Source organism: Haliaeetus albicilla, chromosome 9 (genome assembly GCF_947461875.1).
Source record: "Haliaeetus albicilla chromosome 9, bHalAlb1.1, whole genome shotgun sequence".
In the NCBI taxonomy this organism is placed as follows: domain Eukaryota; kingdom Metazoa; phylum Chordata; class Aves; order Accipitriformes; family Accipitridae; genus Haliaeetus; species Haliaeetus albicilla.
The window spans coordinates 7542873-7562998 of record NC_091491.1 but is presented as its reverse complement, the minus strand read 5'-3'; the positions used below and the strand labels follow the sequence as shown (position 1 = coordinate 7562998).

Genomic DNA, 20126 nt, shown 5'->3' with positions numbered 1-20126 from the left:
TATATATGCTCGGTGCAGATTGACCTGAATACTTTGTCCTCCGCCTTCATAGCTGGCCAGTTTTTTCCCTGAAAAATTTTAGATTGACATCAAAGTTGCTGATCAGACTGGTGAGCAATCATGTATTTGTCTTTGTAAAGATTATTGGTGTTGCATACTTAGATGATTAAGATGTGAAATGGCTCTAGACATTTTGAAAGCACAGAAAAAAATGGAAAAATGTCTCCTCCCTCCATACCAAAATTTCAGTCTCTTCCCTCTGAACACTCAGGTTTCTAGCCATGATACAGTGCTGATACTTATTTACGTATTTTTTTCCAGATGTGCGTGCTGTCACCTTGGGCACACGTGAACTAGTACCTTTACTCATAAACACATTTTTTTTCCTATCCCTAGGTAAAAATATTATGTGCTCAATCCAATTGTTGTATCTGGCAAATTAGATTTACATGCTTTGTGATAGGTAGCCAGGGCTGGTCCCCAGTCTTCATTTTCTCATGCTTTGTACAGGTTAAGACACCACCTTTGCAAATGTCATGCTCAGACTGGCAACCTGCCTTCTTCCCTTGTGCCTCCTGCGAATGGCTAATTTGCTGACTTTTCCACCTGTCCCAACATATGGTTGCTCCCATTTATCATAATTCAGGTCTGTGTGCCTGTGACACAGGCTGATAAAAATAATATTTCATGCATGTCATTTGAGTAGATTATTTGATAGCTCTGTTACCAAGTAAATACTAATTTTTGACCAAGCAAGCTGTGAATTCAGTTTGTAAGTGGTAGGTTGTTAGTGAAACTAATTTTAGCAAGGCATTTCTTATCAGTGTGGGTTTACTGAAAAAACAGAAAAAAGTAAATTGTAACAATGAGCAACTGTACAATGCTATTAATGAGGAACCAAGATGGTTAACTCATTAAATACTTAAATCATTGCAAAACAGCATTCATGAAAGTGGGATGTGATGAATTTTGCAGGGGATACAGCATGGAATAATAATGCAAAAGTAGTAATTTTAAATGTACTTCAGCAAGACATCGGTATTTTAAAGCCACAGTGCCCTGTTCTGGCTTTCTGAATAGATTTCGGTGATCTTCAGGCTGCTAGAAATGGCAGAAACTACTGCTTCTGTGAATAGCATTAATCCCAGTCTTGGTGTGTTGCCTTGAAAGTTGTGTCTTATGAATGAATGTGGTTTTGCTGTTGTGGAGGCCACACAATGGATAACAGGTTGGATATGCATTGTTGTATAGCACCTGTACTTGAAGCACAGACACCTTACTGGATTCTGCAGTTTGGCAGTTCCCTGGTACGTAGCAAAGAGTGAGAAGACTGAGACACTCTCCATTAATCTCATGGAAACTGCTGAAAAACAGGAGAGGATGGTTTGGGAATCTGGGAGGGGGTTCTGAAAGGTAGTAAGGAGGTAGTCAAGGAGGATGGCCTTTTGATAAATGAGATGGAAAGAGGAGCTTGATGGTTCAGGGAGCTAATAGAAAAGCAGCTCATTGTGGTCAGCAGTCTTCCTCTAAGTTAGGAGGTGTGAGGGCAGCTGATAGAGCTAATGAGGAAACATTATTGTAGGAAAGCATGCCCTAGCAAAGCTGCTATTTGTCTTGCATCTCCCTCCCTTTTTGGCACCCTTCTCCATTTGCAGTAGCCTCAAGGGTCATCAGCCCTGGTGTTCCAGTGGCTGAAGGCCTCTCAGGAGGAGGAGGAGTAGTACTTGTTGCTGTGGCTTCTCCTGGTGTGGGAACAAAATCAACTGCCCGTGGGAGCTCAGTTCCTTTTGATTGCTTAACTCAAGTGTCTTGTTGGTGCTACTGCATTCCAGCCCCCAAATTCTTGAGCAGTCATGAGAAGGAGAAGCCAGACACAGTCATTGAGAGCTTTATTATACACAGCCGAAAGCTCAATGATTCCGAGAGCTGTTTTTTTCACTTGTTCTAGTCCCTTATTGTTTGCACTCTTAGGAAAATAAAGGGAAATTTTATATTCAAACATAAACCACAATTTTCCTATAGAGCCAAAGCCTATCCTTTGACAGAAATCCACAAAGCGTGTGTAATAAATCCTGTATGTAGACAGCAATCTCTGATACTCCAGCCAGCACGGTTATGGCATTAATATTGCATATATAGTGAGAACCTGAGTTCAGATTTTTTTTTTTAAATGAAGATGGAAAGTATAAAAATCTAGGCTTGCATTATGAATACTATATTCAACAATGTATGGGAGGGAAACGTCACTGGTATTTCCTCCGGAATTAAATCATGCTTGCAAATTTATACAAAACTCGTGATGTATAGAACATGTTAATGAACAGGTGGTGAAATGAATTTCACTCTTATGTTTAAAATCAGTGAAGAGAATCATGGCATTCACAGCTTCATATGAAAAAAAAAAAAAAAAAAAAGGCAGTCCAGCAGAGCATGATAGAGTGCTAGCACTGCTTTGCCCACAGACCATGGCAAGCAACTCCCTGCCTCGTCGAATATTTATTGGATTTCTTCTGGCTTTTCCTTAAATAGACTCAAGAAAGAAGATAAAACAATCCCCCTTCCCAAAAACAAGCCCAGCGTAATGATTGCCATGTGGGTGGATGTGTTTGCAGGTCCAAGATGACTGTTTGATCTTGCATCTCCACCCTTGGTGAAGCTCCTTCTCCCTTTGCTCTTGCAGATATTCCCAAGCACAACATGCAGTTACAATTTAGGGCAGGTACTTTTTCGCTGCAGGAAGTAATCTGTTGAGTGCTGGCCATAGGGCTTTCAGTTTCCCAAAACCACGCTCAGCTGTGTAGTTAAAACACTTATTTTCTGCGGCTCCCATTGGCCAGTATAAGTATCATGTCCAAGAATAATGAAGACTGCCAGTATCAGTAATGCCTGTAACGTTAGTCATGCCAGTAAGTCAACATCTTTTATTCAAGAAGTTGCTTGAGAATTCCTGAAATCTATGGTGGTGTTAATTTTACTAAACCTACATGTTCATATTAGTCAATTTACTGTAAGTATTTACCAAGCCCTGGAGCACAACAAAGAAGTAGCTCTTTCCACTGGTAAATTTTTTTGACTGGGCATTTATTTGTCACTTCAGTGTAATTGTGGAGCTCCTTGCATATAGAACAGCCATTCATCTGCAAAGGATTGACCGGCTTTACACAGGGCAGTGCTTTCTAGTTATGATGATCAAACTCTGCCACATCTGTAACAACAACCCATCCGTCAAAGCGTTGCTTACAGAAATTGCCACTTTCTGGATGGTGCTGACCGCATACCTCTGAATGGGTAACAAAATAAATGAGGGAATAATTAGGCTGTAGCAAACATTGTAGAGATACCTAGGAAATTGCCATCCCGAAATTTTACTGAGAAATTCTGCTGGCCGCTACCAGTCTTCTCCCACTGGCCGTGCTTACTTCCTCAGGTCTGATGTACAGAACAAAGGAAAAATCCCTCTTGAAGCAGCTGCCCAATCTTACCTGCGTTTCTTGTTGTTGTTGTTGTCATCTTAGTGCAGCTGTAGGCAGATAAGGAGACATTTTAGCATCTTAAGCCTCAGTCATATCTGCTTCGTAGTATAGCTGCCAGTTAGCAAAGCTTTGCCTAACTGGTGGCAGCATTTTAAGTTCCCATGTAGCATCCACTGCATGTTCCAGGTATCAACAGTGTAATTCGTGTTTTTCAGCCATTATGGTCTGCTGGGAATTTGGAAATGGTGGTAGATATCTACAGAATCAGTTGGGGTGATGTTGACTGAGATGCAGAGCATGATGGCCACTGTCTGGACAGAGGTGGAAACATTTGTGAGTTCCTTTTCTTGCCCTTGGAGCACTCTTAAGATGCAGAGGAGCAGGTCGCGGCATTGCCCAGGTGCTGTCCCTGACCTGTCCGCTGTGTTGAGAGACGATGGCTGCTGGCTGGCAGGTATCTCTCGGTGCGCCTGGAGGAGAATCCCGCTTTGTGTAACAGCTGACAGTGGCACAAAAGAAGCGTGGGATGCGAGCTCACAGTGCAAAGTACGTGCTCAGCAGGAACCCACCAGCCTCCTGAAATGCTGATAGTGAAGTGAGAGCTGTCCGTTTCTGTGTGGCTATCAACCATCAGCACAAAGTGGTTTTCAGTGAAGCATCTTTGTCTATGTAAATGCTGCACGTAGACAAGCCCTAACTTAAACTTGCACCTATATGCAGAGGTCCTTAAATAATTAAAACCTGACATACACTGGTACAAGCTGAAGTAGTGTGCCTGTGTTGTAGGAATGGCTATCGTGTTTCCATGTACTCCTTTCTCTTAAAGATGGGAGATATCTTTGGAAAAATGTTACAGATCAGAGGATGGTCCTGGTTATTAGTTGTTTATGGACGTTTCCCTTCATGCTTTTGTAGTTGAGCAGGATTAAGGTTCTTCTAAAGCAACATCTGAGCCTTTTGTCAATCTTTTCATTTCTGGCAATTACACAAAACTACAACTCCAGCTGAATGCTGAGTTCTGTCTTATTTTATCCTGGTTTGTGCACTCCCTTGTGTTTTTCTTCCCGATGTTTGACATGTTGCAATGTTCCAGAGTGAATTAGTGGGCTGTCTTTTTTTAGGAAAACAAAGTTTTGGGGGCAGGCAGTAGCATTTGTGTATTCTGTTATCGTGGGTGGCCTTCAGTTTGCAGGGTCCTTGAAACAGGAAGGGAACTTAACTATGGGTGCAGTTTTCCACTGATGTGGAGGTTGTGAATACTTGTTTGACTGTGCAGCTTTTGTGTTGTTTGGATTTGCAATTCCTAGGAACAAATTAAGCCTCCAAACAGCATCATTTAAAATAGAAATTCAGTATTTTTGCAGTAGAAAGGATGTGTTAACTTCTGAGGGGGACTGATAGCTTGAAAATTAATGTGCAGAAAGAAAAAGAGTAATTGTTTCTTTTATGTGTGATATCTAGTGTCTTTTGATTGCAGTGCAGAGCTAATACAAATGGATGATATGTTATTTTTGTTCATGGAATGCCTCTCTCCATGTATTTATTAAGATCTAGTTGCCAGTCTAAGTGCAATTTACACTACAGCATTGTGCACATCAGTTAAACTAAGAATTGTTTATCATGTCATGAATCTGTAGATTTTCACTTAAACATTAAAATCTGCTGAGCCTGCAGGGTAGAGTCCATTGGTAAGCTCACCATTGTGGATTTTGAAAGGCATATGTCCACTGCAGTGACAGCAGTAACTTTGACGAGCCAAATTCAGCTAGATTTTGAAAGGATTAAAGATGCCACTAAAGCTACAGATACTGGAACACCACCAAACTGCAAAAGCTTCTCAATTCCAGTACATCAACCCAAAAGACTTAACACAGCTTAAAAAAAAAAATCAACAGAACTATGTTGGTATATTATACCAAATAACCTTTAGGACTCATACCAGCTCCCTTCCCTTGGGAATCTGGAGTTTTACGGTGGCAATACTTACTGAGGGAAAAGAAATTAATTGGCTGTGTAGCTGAGAGATGTTTTCTTTCCAGAAGTTTATAAAATGGAGCAGTTGCTGAACACTATCAGTGATGGACCTGATTTTTAAGACATAAAAGAAACACAGTCCAGGAACTACTGTGTGAATGCAGAAATGCAGAGGAGGCAATTTGTATTCTGTTTACCAGTAAGTGATGACACATGGTGTATGCTCTAGAAACTGAATGCCCAGATGAATTCAGATTTCTTTGTAAACTCCCAAAAGCAAGTTTATAGCAGTGTGTTTCTGGAATACTTCTGCATGGGTGGTCTTAGAAGACTCCAAAACTGTGCATTTTGCACTGGACTGTAAGGATTTTAGGTAAGTGTGTGCATATGCATCTATCTATGTCATTATTTGACTTGCAAAAAAAAAAAAAGCTAATATTTGATTTTTCTTAAGTTACTGACATTTACTTGCTGTGTGATGATTTAGCCTTGTAATGCTGCAAATTCAGTTGAGAACTGGCATATGTTAAATCAGTGGCTCTATCTCCTTGTCTTTTGTCTTTTTAGATCTGTAGCTGAAAATCTGTAGAGGGATTTAGAATAAAATTGAAGAATAGCTATCTATGATCTTGCTGCTGATTTTATTTAAATAATGTATGAGACATAATTTGAGTTTCTGTTTGCTTTTCCCAGTGCACAAAAACCAAAGTCAGTGTATTATGGTTTACATGGAATAGAGACAGCCTGTTACAGCAGACTTGATCACAAAGTCTTATTCAGCCAATGGGAACATAAAATTTATCTTATCTTTTGTGTAATCTCTTAACTCTAAGAAATTCCAGTAATAACTATCCTGAAGTTTATTTGTCCTTTCTCACCAAAGGCGTACCATGCTGGACTGGGTGTGTGGATTTTGCATGTGCTTGTAAGTTAGAGGAAAGATCAAAACTTACAAACACACTGTCAAAAATGAATTGCTGGTGGGAAATTTAAATGTGCATTTTATGCTTTGTTCTCACTTTAGCTAACGTTGTTTCCCATGTTACTACTAATGTGTATCTTTTCTGCTTTCAGTTACTATGTGGGCAAGCTGTTGTAATTGGTTTTGTCTGGATGGCTCACCCGAAGAGATGCAGCCGCAGCCGCAGCAGGGAGCCAGAGCCCAAGCCTATTCCAACCCCGGGTACAGCTCCTACCCGTCTCCCACTGCTTCTGAACAGAGCTGCAAAGCCTGTGGGGTGCACTTCGACAACTCCTCTAGGAAGGTGAGTCGCAAACGTCTTCTCTGGCACCGCTGCCTTAGGGGAGTGTTGAGTTTGACTGCAATATGCCATCTGACTTTCATTTAGGTACAAAAAGCCAATTTGAAGAGAAACGGGTTCACATTAGAGGCCTCTGATTTTAGGACATACCATATGGGAAGAGACAGCTTGCCTTTGCTTCTGTGTCTTTAGTCATTCTTTCGCAATTAGCGGACGTAGTTAAAGATGACTGGAAATGTGGTAGTTAACCTTCAGTAGACTTGGCTTTCCCAGGCGCTGAAAGAAGAAAGCCAAACTGCTTATAATCATTTAAAGGAGCATTAACTTGAACATGAGTTTTTAAATTTGTTATTTAAAAACACCAATATCCTTTTTAAAAAAAAAAAAAAGTTGTGGCAAGAAATTTAGTAATCTGTTTGTGCTTTCAGTAAAGGAAGATCTACATCTCTCTTTTCCAAACTATTGTTGCTCAAACTAAAAAGCCATATAAGTTTATTGAGGGTGTGTGTTGAATTGCTGAGGCTTGGTGCCAAAGAATAAAAAAATAAATAATAATTAAAAAAAAAGACCAAATCCCTTTTATCTTGTTCGTAAACTTCACTTGTGAGCATCTATGTGCCAAAATAATTGTTGCACAAGATTTTTAATTAGACAGCAGACCCTGTCTGGGTCATTATTTGGGCATGGTGGTTCCTATAACGCTGTTTGAAAAATATTTTAGTGAGGAAGGTTGTTCAGAGTCCAAACTCTGTGGCTTAGGAAGTGTCTTATACATAGCATGTTACTGAACTTAATAATGTGAGAACTGTAAAAATTACAGTGCATTTTGGCTACAGCCCTTTAGATTAGATGGGGAAATTAAAAAAATTGGTCTTTCTTGCACCTTTTTATTCATGCATGCTGGCACATATCTGAGAAATGGTAAGTCTTGCAGAGCTGTTGCTTTCTACTCACAGAACAACAGGGATGTTTATGCCTTTTTGCACTGAGAAGTGTTATTGCTCCAGAAATGACTACAATTTTAAATTTTGGAAATATATTTTGGGTGTTGGGTCTATATGTTAATATATTTTGGGTATGTAAGTATGCTTAGACTTTTTCTGACAGCAGACAGATTTTGGGTCAGCTGGGAATGGTGCAGTCACTGCACATGACTCCACACAGTGTTGCCTTTAACACTGTCTTCATTAATGTGGTATGTCTTCGCAAACACTCATGGAAAGCATTATTCTGAATCCAGTGCTTACTCTTCTGCAGAGTAGCTAATAGAGGATGTAGAAGATTCTGCTTTTGAAATGAAAACAATTCATGCAGTTAAGTATACAGTAGCAGTGGTAGAACCATGGTCCTATTTTTCCATGGTCCTATATAAACTGTCTTTAAAGCAGTCCCTTGTATAAGAGTCACCAGTACTGCTCCAGATAAGTGACTGATTTGGGCTAGGTAAAGCTCTGGTCTGCAAATTGTAGAGGATCTGCTAAAGCAATTTAAGACATTTCTGCCCCCAGCAGACTTCCCTGGTTTTCTGTGGGAGCTGGCTGTCAGTGTAACTGGGGCAGCAGAGTACAATGTGTGCTTGTGTCTCAGCTGCTCCCGTTCAGTGCAGACTATCAATGAAAATGAGTTTGAGGTTTATATTCTGTATTGTGAAGGAGGTGTCCCTAAACCTTCCTTCGACCCTCTGTCTGCCACCACAACTACTGAGCAGTAATCTCTGGGACTGACTTGAGCTAGATGGCTACAGGTGGCAAAGCTTAAACAGCTGCAGGAAGGTCTGCTAGACCTTCGTCCCTCAGTCCTTGGTCTCCAGAAGACAATTTGAGATAAAGAACTGAGTACATAATCTGTAGAACACTGACATGTTTGTAAGCCATGTTAATTCTTTAATTCTGTTGATATGGACCAAGAAGTGTATGAAATCTCACTTTGCTGCAAGAGCACCAAAACCTGCATTTTGACCCAAGAGAGGCAGTACCTTTGAACTCTAGTGTCCAGTTAATGTTTATACTGAAATACAATAGATAAAAATTAATTGCTTCTGCACTGGTGACCATAAGGATAACCTAGATTTGCTTTTAAAAAAAACAACCAACTAACACCCCCCAAAAGCAAAATGATGGTATCTTATGTACTTGATCTTTTATCGTAATTGTATTTTAATTTTCATATAACATGGCACCTACTAAAAGGTTTAGGGTAAGGGAGGTTTGAATGGAGCATGATTTATAAGATGCTTTTAACTGTTGGAGCGTCTTTAAAGGATGTAAAATTTAATTGTGGTAGCAAAAATTTCTGAGTGTTTTTGGTGTTTTCCTTCTCTTAGATGACTTTTTTGATCTTGGTTTTCTGCAGCAAACTGATTCCACAAAATCTTTTAAATTTAAAACAAACATTCTTCATTTCCTTCTCTGCTGAGAGAAAGCTATGGCAGGCATTCTTGGTGGATATGTCAGATTGTTATTCCTTCCTCCCCCATTTTCTGGTTTCAGTGCCTTAAATTGGCTGACATTTTCAGGAAGATGCTTTTCTTTGCATACTTACAGAAAAAGCTCCTGGCAAGCTAGAGTGTAAGATTAAAAAAAAAAAAAACCTGAACAACAGTAGCTGTAGTGAAAGCCTGAATGTTGGCATGTCTTCATTTTATCCTGCATACAGAGAAGAGCCAAGTGTATCAAAGCCCCATCCTGGTATCTCTGGGGGACTAGCTGTTAGAGCAAACAACCGGGAACAGCTTCCACTCTGGACAGGCTTCTGATTTAAAGTATTTCACTTCTGTTTGACCATCCTGTGATTGTGCTGCCAGTTAGTAAGCATCATTCAGAAGTGGTCTGACCTTTTAGTAACTGGATTTAATTTACAACAGCATTTGAAAGTAATCATTCTGAAGAGAACAGTGTCTTCGATCATTGCCCTTTCAGTCAGAGTTCAACAAATATATCGAAGCTGTAAAAGCTGCTTAATACTGAGATACGGTGAACAGCTTCTGTGCATGTTTAAATACTTGATGCTCAGATACAAGCTGGGGAATTTTTTTTTCCTCTAAAGATGAATCCTAGTGGTGAACTGATAAGCCAGAGACATGCCTGGTTTTATTTTGACTTCTCAAATGTATCATCTGATAACTAAGGCAGACTTGTGTTACTACCGTTAATTGCTTGCAAAAGACATGTTGGATAATGCAGCCCTTGTACTGTGCTCGCTTACGTGATACCTAAACATGTAAGTACTCGAGTAGGGGTTTTCTGGCTGGAAGGTCCTTGGCTGTACAGTGGTTCCCCTTGGAGCCAGTTTGGCAGTCTGCATAGCATGGGGGAGCACTGCCAGAGTAAAGCAGGGTTGGGGTTTTTTGTTTTGTTTTTTGTTTGGTTGGTTTTTTCCTCAGTTCTTCTGGTTGCTCCCCTGTCAGAGATGGGTAATTGAGGGAGGGAGAGTGTTGTCAATGGGGTTATTTTCCATTACTCTGCCTTTGTGGAGTGTTTGTTCCCCTGCTCTAGATGCACGCACAACCAGTAGTTCCTGTCTCTGCCTTGAAAATTTCCCAAGAAACTGGATTGCTCCTGCAATCATAGGGTCAAAAAAAAAAGTCAGTTACATACTAATGTTTTTTATAATGACCAAGTTAAGGAAAACTTCTCAGCACTGGATGGTATGTGGAAATTGCCCTTCCTGTCTTGCTTTGTGATTGATGAAAGTCACTTTTACTTGGCAGGCCCCCAAACTGCAATTTTGAGATGAAGTTTCAAGTTTGCATGACCAGAGACTCTCTCTGTGGTAGAAATTTTCATGTCTTAAAATGCTTAGGCAGGAAATTGGGATTCTTTCCCCTAACTGTCATTTTAAGTCTATTACAGGGTCTAAATGAGAAGTCTGATGGTTATAATTATAAGTGTGTGTATGGGGCAAGGGGGCTGCCAGGCTTGTAAAGGGGATCAGAAGGGGCTTATGTAAGCAAGTAGTATATTTACACCTTTTAAAACATGAGAAACACCTGCCTCCTTTGAACTGTGAAATCAAAAATGTTCTTTAATCACTAGAAGCATTTCATGAAACAATTTTTTTGTCTCTGAGTTTGTTGCTTCTCCAACGCTGCATGTGTATTTTTCTTTGCATAACTCTGAAGGGTCAGGATTGCAGGATTTCATAGAGATGCTTGTCTTCTCTGAGACACTGAATTAGCATTTTTAACCACCACTGAAACCAGTTCTTTCTTCCCTCAGGACTTTTTAAAAGGCATGTAATGCGGCTGTTCTGCTGCTGTTCCTATTGGAAAATGTAGAATTTGACTTTCCAAAGTGTTGAACAGTCAAGTTTCTGCAGAAGTCAACATGGACTGTGAGTGCTTGGAACTTCTGAAAATCGAGCCCTGAGTGACAAGACCAGAACAATATAAAATATCAACATTAAACAACGGAATTTAATCTGTTTTTAAAGTTTTTAAACATCTGGGGCCTAATATTTCCAAAACTTCCAACACTTTCTGTCTAGCACCTAACTGGCATACAGTGTGCATATTATTTTCAAAATAAGCTGGCTATTTTTATTGCATAAATAAATGTTGAATTCTTTGATGTCTGTCAGACACTGTAAGCCTTGCTGTTTTCTTTTCCTCTTATGGTGAAAAAAAGATTCATTTAGTGATTGCAGCAAATTGGAGGGAAAAAAAAAGGGGGGTGGGGAGGGAGGTCACTCATAGCAAGTATTAAATTTATGAAATGGAGAAATGTTTTTTAGTAGTTCCCTCTGATGCTAGAGCTTTCTTAATGCACAGGGCAATTATTTCACTGTTTTGTAAAGATATACATGACTAGCTGTAATTTACTTGAAAGTCTGCTGCCTCACAGATATCTCCTGATTTCATCTGTGGGTTAAACTGGATGAACAGGTCCAGAATAAGGTGCAGAAAACCCCTGTCATTTGAGGGAATTGTCTCAGAATACAATATTTCATTCTGGGTAAATGGAGTGTAAATAGTGTTTTTCTAAGAACTGTGTGGAAACTAGTGATCTGCTCATGGGATCAATCCTTTTCCTCATTCTCATGAGGTTTTTGATTATACTGTAACAGAAGCTACTACTTACTTTGCCTTCCAGATGGTAGGGGAGCACTGCCTGCAGCCGTTGTGCACCTTTGTTGCAGATCATGGTGGATCGGTTTGATTCTGTTCCCTTCTCTTTACCAGCACATCTGCTTGGACTGTAAGAAGAATTTTTGTACGTCCTGCTCAAACCAGCCTGAAGGTGGTCCCCTTCTCTGCCACCTATGCCAGCGTTTCCGAGCCACAGCTTTTCAGCGGGAAGAGTTGATAAAGATGAAGGTGAAGGATCTGCGAGACTATTTGGCACTCCGTGAGATTTCCACAGAGTTGTGTCGTGAAAAGGAGGACCTGGTATTTCTGATTCTTGGCCAGCAGCCTGTAATTACCCAGGAAGATCAGATAAGAACAAATCCATTTAATACTAGTGCCTCTGGACAGCAAGACTTTGTGATTCTCCCGCCAACCAGCACAGCATCTTCTACCTCACATGATGAGTCTCCAGTGTCTGCAGATCCCATCTCAAGTTCGCGAGCTCAGGAACATCAACAGGTACAGCCTCTAGGCAGAACCTTCTTTTGCAAACTCATTTATATCTATTTTTGGATTAACTACTAAGATGTTGCATGAGGTTTTCCAAGTAGATAACGTGCCAAAAAAGTTTTACGTTAAAGATGCCTGCTTATAAAGGAAGGAGGGCTTCTGTTTAGAACGGATGTCAAAATACTTCAGTTGCATTTTATACATGCTCTTCTCAGGTTTGTTTTTAATTTTGAATTGAGGACCTCACACTTTCTTACAGAATAATTAGGAAAGCAAGATGCATTATTTTACATTGCCTTGCTGTGTAAAACTGAGTTGCTGTCACCAACTTTGTGCTATTCCCTTTCTACACTAGTGGGATTTCATTTGGTGGGCAGTGCTGAATATATTGAACATTCACTCTGAGAACAACATCACTATTTTGAGATGTGTTTTCTCTGGTGCCCTGGTCCACACTTCCTGTTGCCACTAGATAATGGCTGTGACTGGTTCCTTTGGTACTTCATGTCTGTATTGGTGCACAGATCTGTCTTGTGTGTTGATGTTGACAACTTGCTGACAATTGTATGTAGGTATTGGATGAAATGGTTATTATTGTTCTTTAATTCATGTGCAAGACAGCAAGCACAGTTTAAAGCAATTTTGGAACTGAAACTGATGAGAGAGATGATTGCGAGGTGGCTGAGGTTTTTGGTGTCTTCTGCACTCAGACGTATAGAAGACAAGACCCGAGTCTGTTGTTAAGTCTTCAGTTTATGATGAACCCTGCAGTTCCAACAAACCTTGTCAGGGGCATTTGAGCTTAATTATTTTTTATTGACTTTGCTTTGTTTGTCTTTCTACTATCTGGTATGGGAAGTTTACTCAGTGTTTGACATCTGCTCCTAGTTCTATTACAAAGTTAATAGGTGTTATTTGGTTCCCAGTGGACCAGAGCTGTGAAAGTGTATGTGCCTTCTGCTTCCTCAGCAGATATATCTAGTACAAAAGAATAGTTTTCCTGGGATGACATTTTTTACAAATCATTAACAGGCCTTTTCATTTTCTGGTTTTCTGGATATCGCCATTCCAATTTTTACCAGCAAATTCAGCTCTGTTGTCTTCCCTTACTGCCCCATGATACATTTCAGCTTCTTGTCTCTACTTGCATGACATTCTGCTACAGTTCAGGCTGTTTCATCATTATTGTTATTCTTTTGCTTTGTAAATATTAACAAGTCACCACTTAGATAAGTAGGATGGTAACATTGCAGTCTCCTTTGTCAGTAGGAAAACCACAGAGGGGAATGATAGCTGCTGAGGGCAACTCAGCTAGAATTACACTGCAGTTCCTTTCATTTTATTAAGTGCTCAAAACAACTGCCCCTTCTCATTCTCCAGCTTTGTTGCTGCTGGTCCTTCACTTAGCATCTCCTCTTTGTCCAGTCCAGCACCTACCTGAAGAGGTGTTTCTGTATGGGTACTTTGAAGATGACCTGTAGACTTTAAGCTGTGTTACAGAGGAGACTTATACAGAGCCTTGCACTGACAGCCAGTGTGCCATCAGAGCTGTGATATCGCACCACGTCACACTGCAACACTTCAGTGAAGGATTGCATATATAGATACACATATAAATTTGGTCTCCTCCTGATCCAGCCTCACAAGAACATCATGTGGGATCGTGCTGTACAAGAACTCCATCAGGGTTTAAAGAAAGCAGGGCTTTAAAGGGTCAGATACTGCACGTTGGTTTCAGGAAGTTTTACTTGTTTAAAGTTTATTTGTTTTTGTAAGTGCTGCATGGGAAATACCTTCTGCGAGCATGCCTCGCTTTTACCTTGTGCTGCAGTTCGTCCTTCCAGTGGGCAGGGTTTGCAGTTGTGCTGAACTATTGAGCTTATTTCCCTTTGGACACACAGAGAGATGCTGTTGGTGAAAGCTTTATTTCCTCTTCTAGGCAAATGGTTATGTGCCTCCAAGCCAAGTCGGTGTGACAGGAGTTGAGAATGCAGCAGAAGCACCAACAGAGGAGGAGACACAGGTTTGTGTGTCCTGGAATTGGATGACAAGGAATACCAGGTTTTCTAGGCTGTATTTGCTACCACAGAATCATTACTGCAGAGAGATGGGTGGCTAAACAGTAATTCAGACTGACCACTGGCAGACCCAATCAGCCCCTTTTTTTGGCATCATCTTGTCCTCCACATATAAAAAGAACTGATGTCACTTGGATACTATAATAATAGAAATTATTTATTTCCACCCTAGGACTTGTGTTTCTGACAGAGGGAGGAATTCCCAGAGTAATCAAAGCTATACGTACAGCCAAATATGAATTCCTGCTAGCGCACGTATTGAAAGTTGATTTAAATTGTAGTGCTAGGTGTTGAGAGCAAGATTCATTCCATCTTTGTTCCCTTTCAGTCTACTGACTCAGAAGATAACCTGGTACAGGGGAGGAAGGCTTCCCTTTCTGATCTAACAAGCATCGGAGATATCAATGCACTCTCTGTGCGACAGCTGAAGGAAATTCTTGCTCGCAACTTTGTCAACTACAAAGGCTGCTGTGAAAAGTGGGAGCTGCTAGAGAGGGTGACTCGTCTTTATAAAGAGAAAGACCTTCAACATCTAGGTAAGAAACTTAGCTAACGTGCCTTAACGTTTTCCAGGTTTTCCCTTTTTACGGACAGTTGCAGAAGGAATTAGAACTTACATTTCTGTTTCGTGGAAGTTAGGAGAAAGAGGGAGCGTTAGGCATGTTAGAGTGAAAGTAGCTAAACTCTCTTCACTACTGCTTGTACTTGTTTAAGAGGAGAGCATCATGGTAGCTCTGGAGAGTGTCTTCCCTGTAGTACCAACAAATGAGAACTGTGTGCCCTTCATCTCAGGATTCCGTATAGCTGTGGCAGATTGTGCTGCTCGCTGCATCACCCACAGAATAGCTGATGCGTGACGGTAGACGGATGACTGTAAGCGCTGGGGTGAGCTCTTATCTTATTGACTCATGGTAACTGGCAAAGTGAGAAGGAAAATGCCACCAAAAAGCAGCCAGGCAATTCAGAGCAGGCATGTGCTCAGTGACAGTGGCTCCTACTGCTGAACAGTTGTGGTTATCTGTGGTTTGATTCTGTCCTCTTGATAGCAAGTGTGTTCCTCCTGTGCACTACCTGTTCCTGCTGGGCCTGCACAGTTGACTGATGAGGGGATATTGGTGTGATAAAGGTGCATAGAGAATGTATCTGGCTTGACTTTCACGTGCAAGTTTGCAATTCCAGGTGATTAGTTAAAAAAGACATATACTTGTAAGTTTACAAGACAAACATTTATAAGAGAAATGTATTTTAACACTTTGACTTCATAGATAGGTTTGTTTCTCAGTGTTGTCCGAAGTAGCGGTTTTCTTAAACTCATCTCTAAGCTTTGTCCTCTAAGAATGATAAAATATTTAAGAAAGACAACCGCTTTGGTTTTATGTTCTTCTTTCATTGTATCTTGTGCTTTTGTCAGAATTTCTTTTTTTCTCTTAATCACTGTTGCCTGTGCGTGTGCCTCAGCTGTGCTCAACAATATTGGTGAGATTGTGTAACATCAAAGAAACTGGCTCAAGGGGCTACTGAAAGTGTAGTTCTAGGAAGCCAAACACTGCCTAAATGCCAAGGCTGTCTTAAAAATTGAGACATTGCTTTAGATGGTTGCTTATCTTTGTGAAGCGGTAGCTATTGTGTAAAGTTAGTAAAAGAGAAAGTTTCTTGCCAGTTGAACAACCTATCCTGATCAGAGATTCAGCTTGAACCTCTGCATGGGCATCAGCAAAAAGCAGTTTTGGTTTAGTAATGTCCCTTCAAGGCTTTCCTCTCCTGTGTAATAATAATGCTTGAGTAAATTTTTTTTTGAGCTTCTCTTATTCTCACCAAATAACTTTCTCTTCTTATGTTGCAGTTTCTGACACTGACGATCAAACTGGTAAGTGATATTCTTAATCATAGAATCACAGAATCATTTAGGTTGGAAAAGGCCCTCAAGATCGAGTCCAACTGTTAACCTAGCATTGCCAAGTCCACCACTAAACCGTGTCCCTAAGTGCCACATCTACACATCTTTTAAATACCTCCAGGGATGGTGACTCTACCACTTCCCTGGGCAGCCTGTTCCAAGTCAGTGAAGAAATTTTTCCTGACAGCCAATCTAAACCTCCCCTGGAACAACTTGAGGCTGTTTCCCCTCGTCCTACCACTTTTTACTTGGGAAAAGAGACCCATGTTGCCTCACTGCTAAGAATCTCAGTGGCATTTCTGTTTTCATCACACAGAAATTACTATGTAAAAGCTAAAACTTTCTGCTCCTTGCCATTTGATGGAGCAGATATATCCACATCAGTGTAGATGCATGGGAGGGGGATTTTTTTCAGACCTTCAGCATGCAGAAGTACCTCAGGGAAGCCCTTTGATAAAGCCAACTCAACAGATTGCACAAAACCAACATACCTTTCTTTGTCATGCAAACTGTGGTCTCTTGTTTACTCAGGTGGTGCTGGGCTCCCTGGCATGGAGGACAACCTCTGCAAAATCTGCATGGACGCACCCATTGACTGTGTCCTGCTAGAATGCGGCCACATGGTCACTTGCACCAAGTGTGGGAAGCGGATGAGTGAATGTCCCATATGCAGGCAGTATGTGATAAGGGCTGTCCATGTCTTTAAGTCCTAAGTGTGTGTAAGAAGACTGGTGATGCCTTAAAGCCTCATCTTCTGTTAGAGAAATGGTCAAAATCGCTACAACTAGGTCAGAGGTTAGCATATGGACCCCAATGGAAGCTGGAAGTGAGGGAAGGATGAAGCCTGGGGAAAATTGCTCTTACTAAAGCCACACCTGGCTGTGTTCTTCCCACTATAGTGCTTTACACCACAGTGCCTGGACTCCTCGGAGCTTACTGCCAGCAGCAGACACAGAAATCATTAACAACCTACATCGTAGAGTAATTTGATCCACTGCTGTTGGGATAGATGGATGCTTGGCTTTCCACCATAAAGATCAGATTCAGAGGCTTTGTATTTTCCACTGAATAATAAATGTGGACTGGGGTCTCAAAAAGTGACATTTGTTTTGCTGCTTAGGCTATACACCCAGCAACAACTTTATTTTCAAAGATTAAAATATTACTGTACCTATTTTTTTTTAAATTTAATGTCAAATTCTTATGCTTGCAGGACAGGCAGACAGCCTCTGATTTCTGTATTCGGAATAAGCATAATTCTAGCCTAGTGCAATTGTGGAAAAATGTATAATTTTATTTGAAGATGGACTTTGTATTACTGAAAAATGTAAGGTGACTGAGACTCTGTGAAACATACAGCCTTACCTTGTGTGGTGGTGGTTTTCTGTTTACATGCCAGCAAGAGGGAGATTTCTAGTTTGACTGTTGTTGATCCCTTTGAATTCACAGGCTTCCTTACAGTATATGCCAGCAATCATTTTTAAAACTGAACTGACTTCACTTGATTAAGGAGCTATGAATCCAAGGCTTGAGTCTTTTAGAGGGTTTAGTGAGGAAAACATAACAGCTAAAGAGTAGTAAGGATTCTGTTGCTATACAATCGTATTTAAGTACAGGTGACTTTCTTTTTAGAGGGGAGACATGAAAGAAAGCAAACTTTATCTCCCTTGAATCAGTAAGATGAGCGATCATGATTGCAGCTGCTTCTGTTCACTAATCAGCTTCCCCCCTATTCTCCCCTTTGCTCAATTTTACAGTCCTGTTACATTTAGACTGCTTATCAAAAGCAATTTTGTACTCTTTCTGCTTGTGAGGGTGGATAGGAGATTCTGTGGTCTGCTATGTGACAATTGCAAGCCCTTACAGCTATCCTCATGAACAGCATGTTCATTTGGAAGCCTTCCTAGAGAAAATTGTGACTGGCATATTTTTCCCTCTGTGGCCTGCAAGCATTCAGTCCATTTGGCTGGTAACACAGCTAAGCTTCAGAATCTTGATGCCTTAAGTTTTCAGCCACCATGGGATTGTATACTCATTTCAAGTCATTTGTGAAGTTGAGTACCTTCTGCTGCAGGTTTTTTCCTGTCTAGCTTTCCCCTTTAGGGGGGGGCATGATCACTTAGTGTTCAAACTGAATCTCTGCATGGCTGCCAGCAGAGGAACAGCATAAAATCCAAGTGTCCACTTACAGCTTCTGCAGTAGTGGAAGTGTAGTTACAGCAGTGATCACTGAACCCACCTCTTTACCAATAAGTGGCAATATATGTTAACAGCAAATTAAACTTGTGTAATCTTTAACATGGAATATTGCATGAATAGCAACTCACTTCTCAACTGGCATGGAGTGGAGGTCTCTGCAAGTTGGAACCAATAAAGCACTTACTTACTTACTTAAGATGAAGAAATCTGTCACTCACTCAGTAGGTAGCAGAACCTCTGCACTATTGAGGTGGTCTGAACTTCACAAAAAATGCAACAGCTGCTGAGTTTTATTGAACTAAAAATTCTAAGTTTTACCTCTTTCCTGTTCAGGTTGTTCTCTAATCTTTGGCTTAAGGTTTAACAGCTTCCAGCATGAGAAGAGTACTGGTACAATTCAACACATTGTTGTTAAAGAAAAAAAAAGTTGCAAGTAAGCAGTAACTGTATTTACTCTTCAAAAGGTTCACAGGGACCTCTTGAAGAGGTACAGGAATACACATACAAAGTGCTGAACAGCCTCATGTAGTAAATTCACTGTGAAAACTGATGTTGTCATATCTTTCAATAAACTCAGGGCTGGGGGAATTTAGCAGGAAGAAGATTATTCCCCTGTGGACAGATACACTTTTACTTGTAGAGGTTAGGCTTATATTCTACAGCAGATCAGATACATTGCAGATCAATGCCTGAAAGTGTAGGAATGAGAAGATAGACCCACCGTATGACTCTGAAATGTGCTTTTTGAAGGGAAGATTTTTGTTTGTTTGTTTCTCCTGGCTACAGTGTTTCCCTTGCAAAAATGGATTTGCTACTTATGGATATGGTTGAGTTGTTATTAAAGGAAAATCAAAATCTGGAGGAAATTGATTAATGATCCAAAGGAATATAATGAGCTGAACTAATAAAGTAAATGGAAATATTTATGTGCTTTACATACACTGTACATAGTTTAAATATTTTAAAAGTTAATATTCTACCTGAAATGGCATGTTATTCTCTATTAAATCCTCTTGGTACTATGACGGTTAAACTTACTAGTTTTGGTACAGAAGTTTGGTTTATAATTTTATAATAAAGTTGAAATGTGATTTAGTTAACCTTGTTTTCTGACTCTGTTACCACCAGGCTAGGAGAAAGCAGAGATCCTACAGCTACTTCTAAATTTCAACCAGAAGGGCTTGGGATGCCAAGTGCTTAAATAGCATTGGTGTGTGGGGTACAAGTACAAAAGGGGTTGAAGGAAAAAAGTTAACTGACAATACTAACTTTTTAGCAGTACAATCTTAACATAATCTTCACAACAAAGGGGAGAGCGTGCTCTGTACCCTTGAGACAGACTAAGGGAACCAGTAAACTGGTCAACTCACTTTTCCTTTCATAATGTACACATGCACTCAGTCTACTCATGCAGTTATTCAGCAAATGCATATCATAATTTGCAAAACAGTTAAGTTAAAACGAACCCCTAATTTCTAGAACCTATCATCTTCCTTATTTCATTAATATTCAAGTGCTTGGAGTCATTTTGAACAGCTTCAGATAAGGTCTCTCAGCTATCCTAAAAGATCCAGATGGCAGAGTTCCTTTCTCAGCTTTTACTTGTTGAAACATGAATAGCGGAACGCATGAGCAACATATTCCAGAAACAAACACTCCAACAGAACG

The 20126-nt window shown here is 40.3% G+C and overlaps 2 protein-coding genes across 8 annotated transcripts in view; one reads left to right on the top strand and one right to left on the bottom strand.

Annotated features, from left to right (window-relative positions):
- RFFL (ring finger and FYVE like domain containing E3 ubiquitin protein ligase) overlaps positions 1-18868 on the top strand; it is a 33296-nt gene extending 14428 nt beyond the window's left edge. For 6 of the 7 annotated variants that reach the window (XM_069791360.1, XM_069791356.1, XM_069791357.1 and 3 more), the window contains 6 exons: positions 6522-6712; positions 11889-12293; positions 14224-14307; positions 14691-14898; positions 16206-16229; positions 16791-18868. In XM_069791360.1, the coding sequence (XP_069647461.1) occupies positions 6527-6712; positions 11889-12293; positions 14224-14307; positions 14691-14898; positions 16206-16229; positions 16791-16972 (1089 nt within the window). In that variant the 5' untranslated portion in view covers positions 6522-6526 and the 3' untranslated portion in view covers positions 16973-18868. Of the gene's footprint in view, positions 1-5724; positions 5821-6521; positions 6713-11888; positions 12294-14223; positions 14308-14690; positions 14899-16205; positions 16230-16790 lie in introns of those variants that run through there. The other variant, XM_069791359.1, reaches the window with a different exon arrangement.
- Positions 1-20126, bottom strand: part of AP2B1 (adaptor related protein complex 2 subunit beta 1) — a 394518-nt gene that overhangs the window by 133560 nt on the left and 240832 nt on the right. The window lies entirely within an intron of this gene.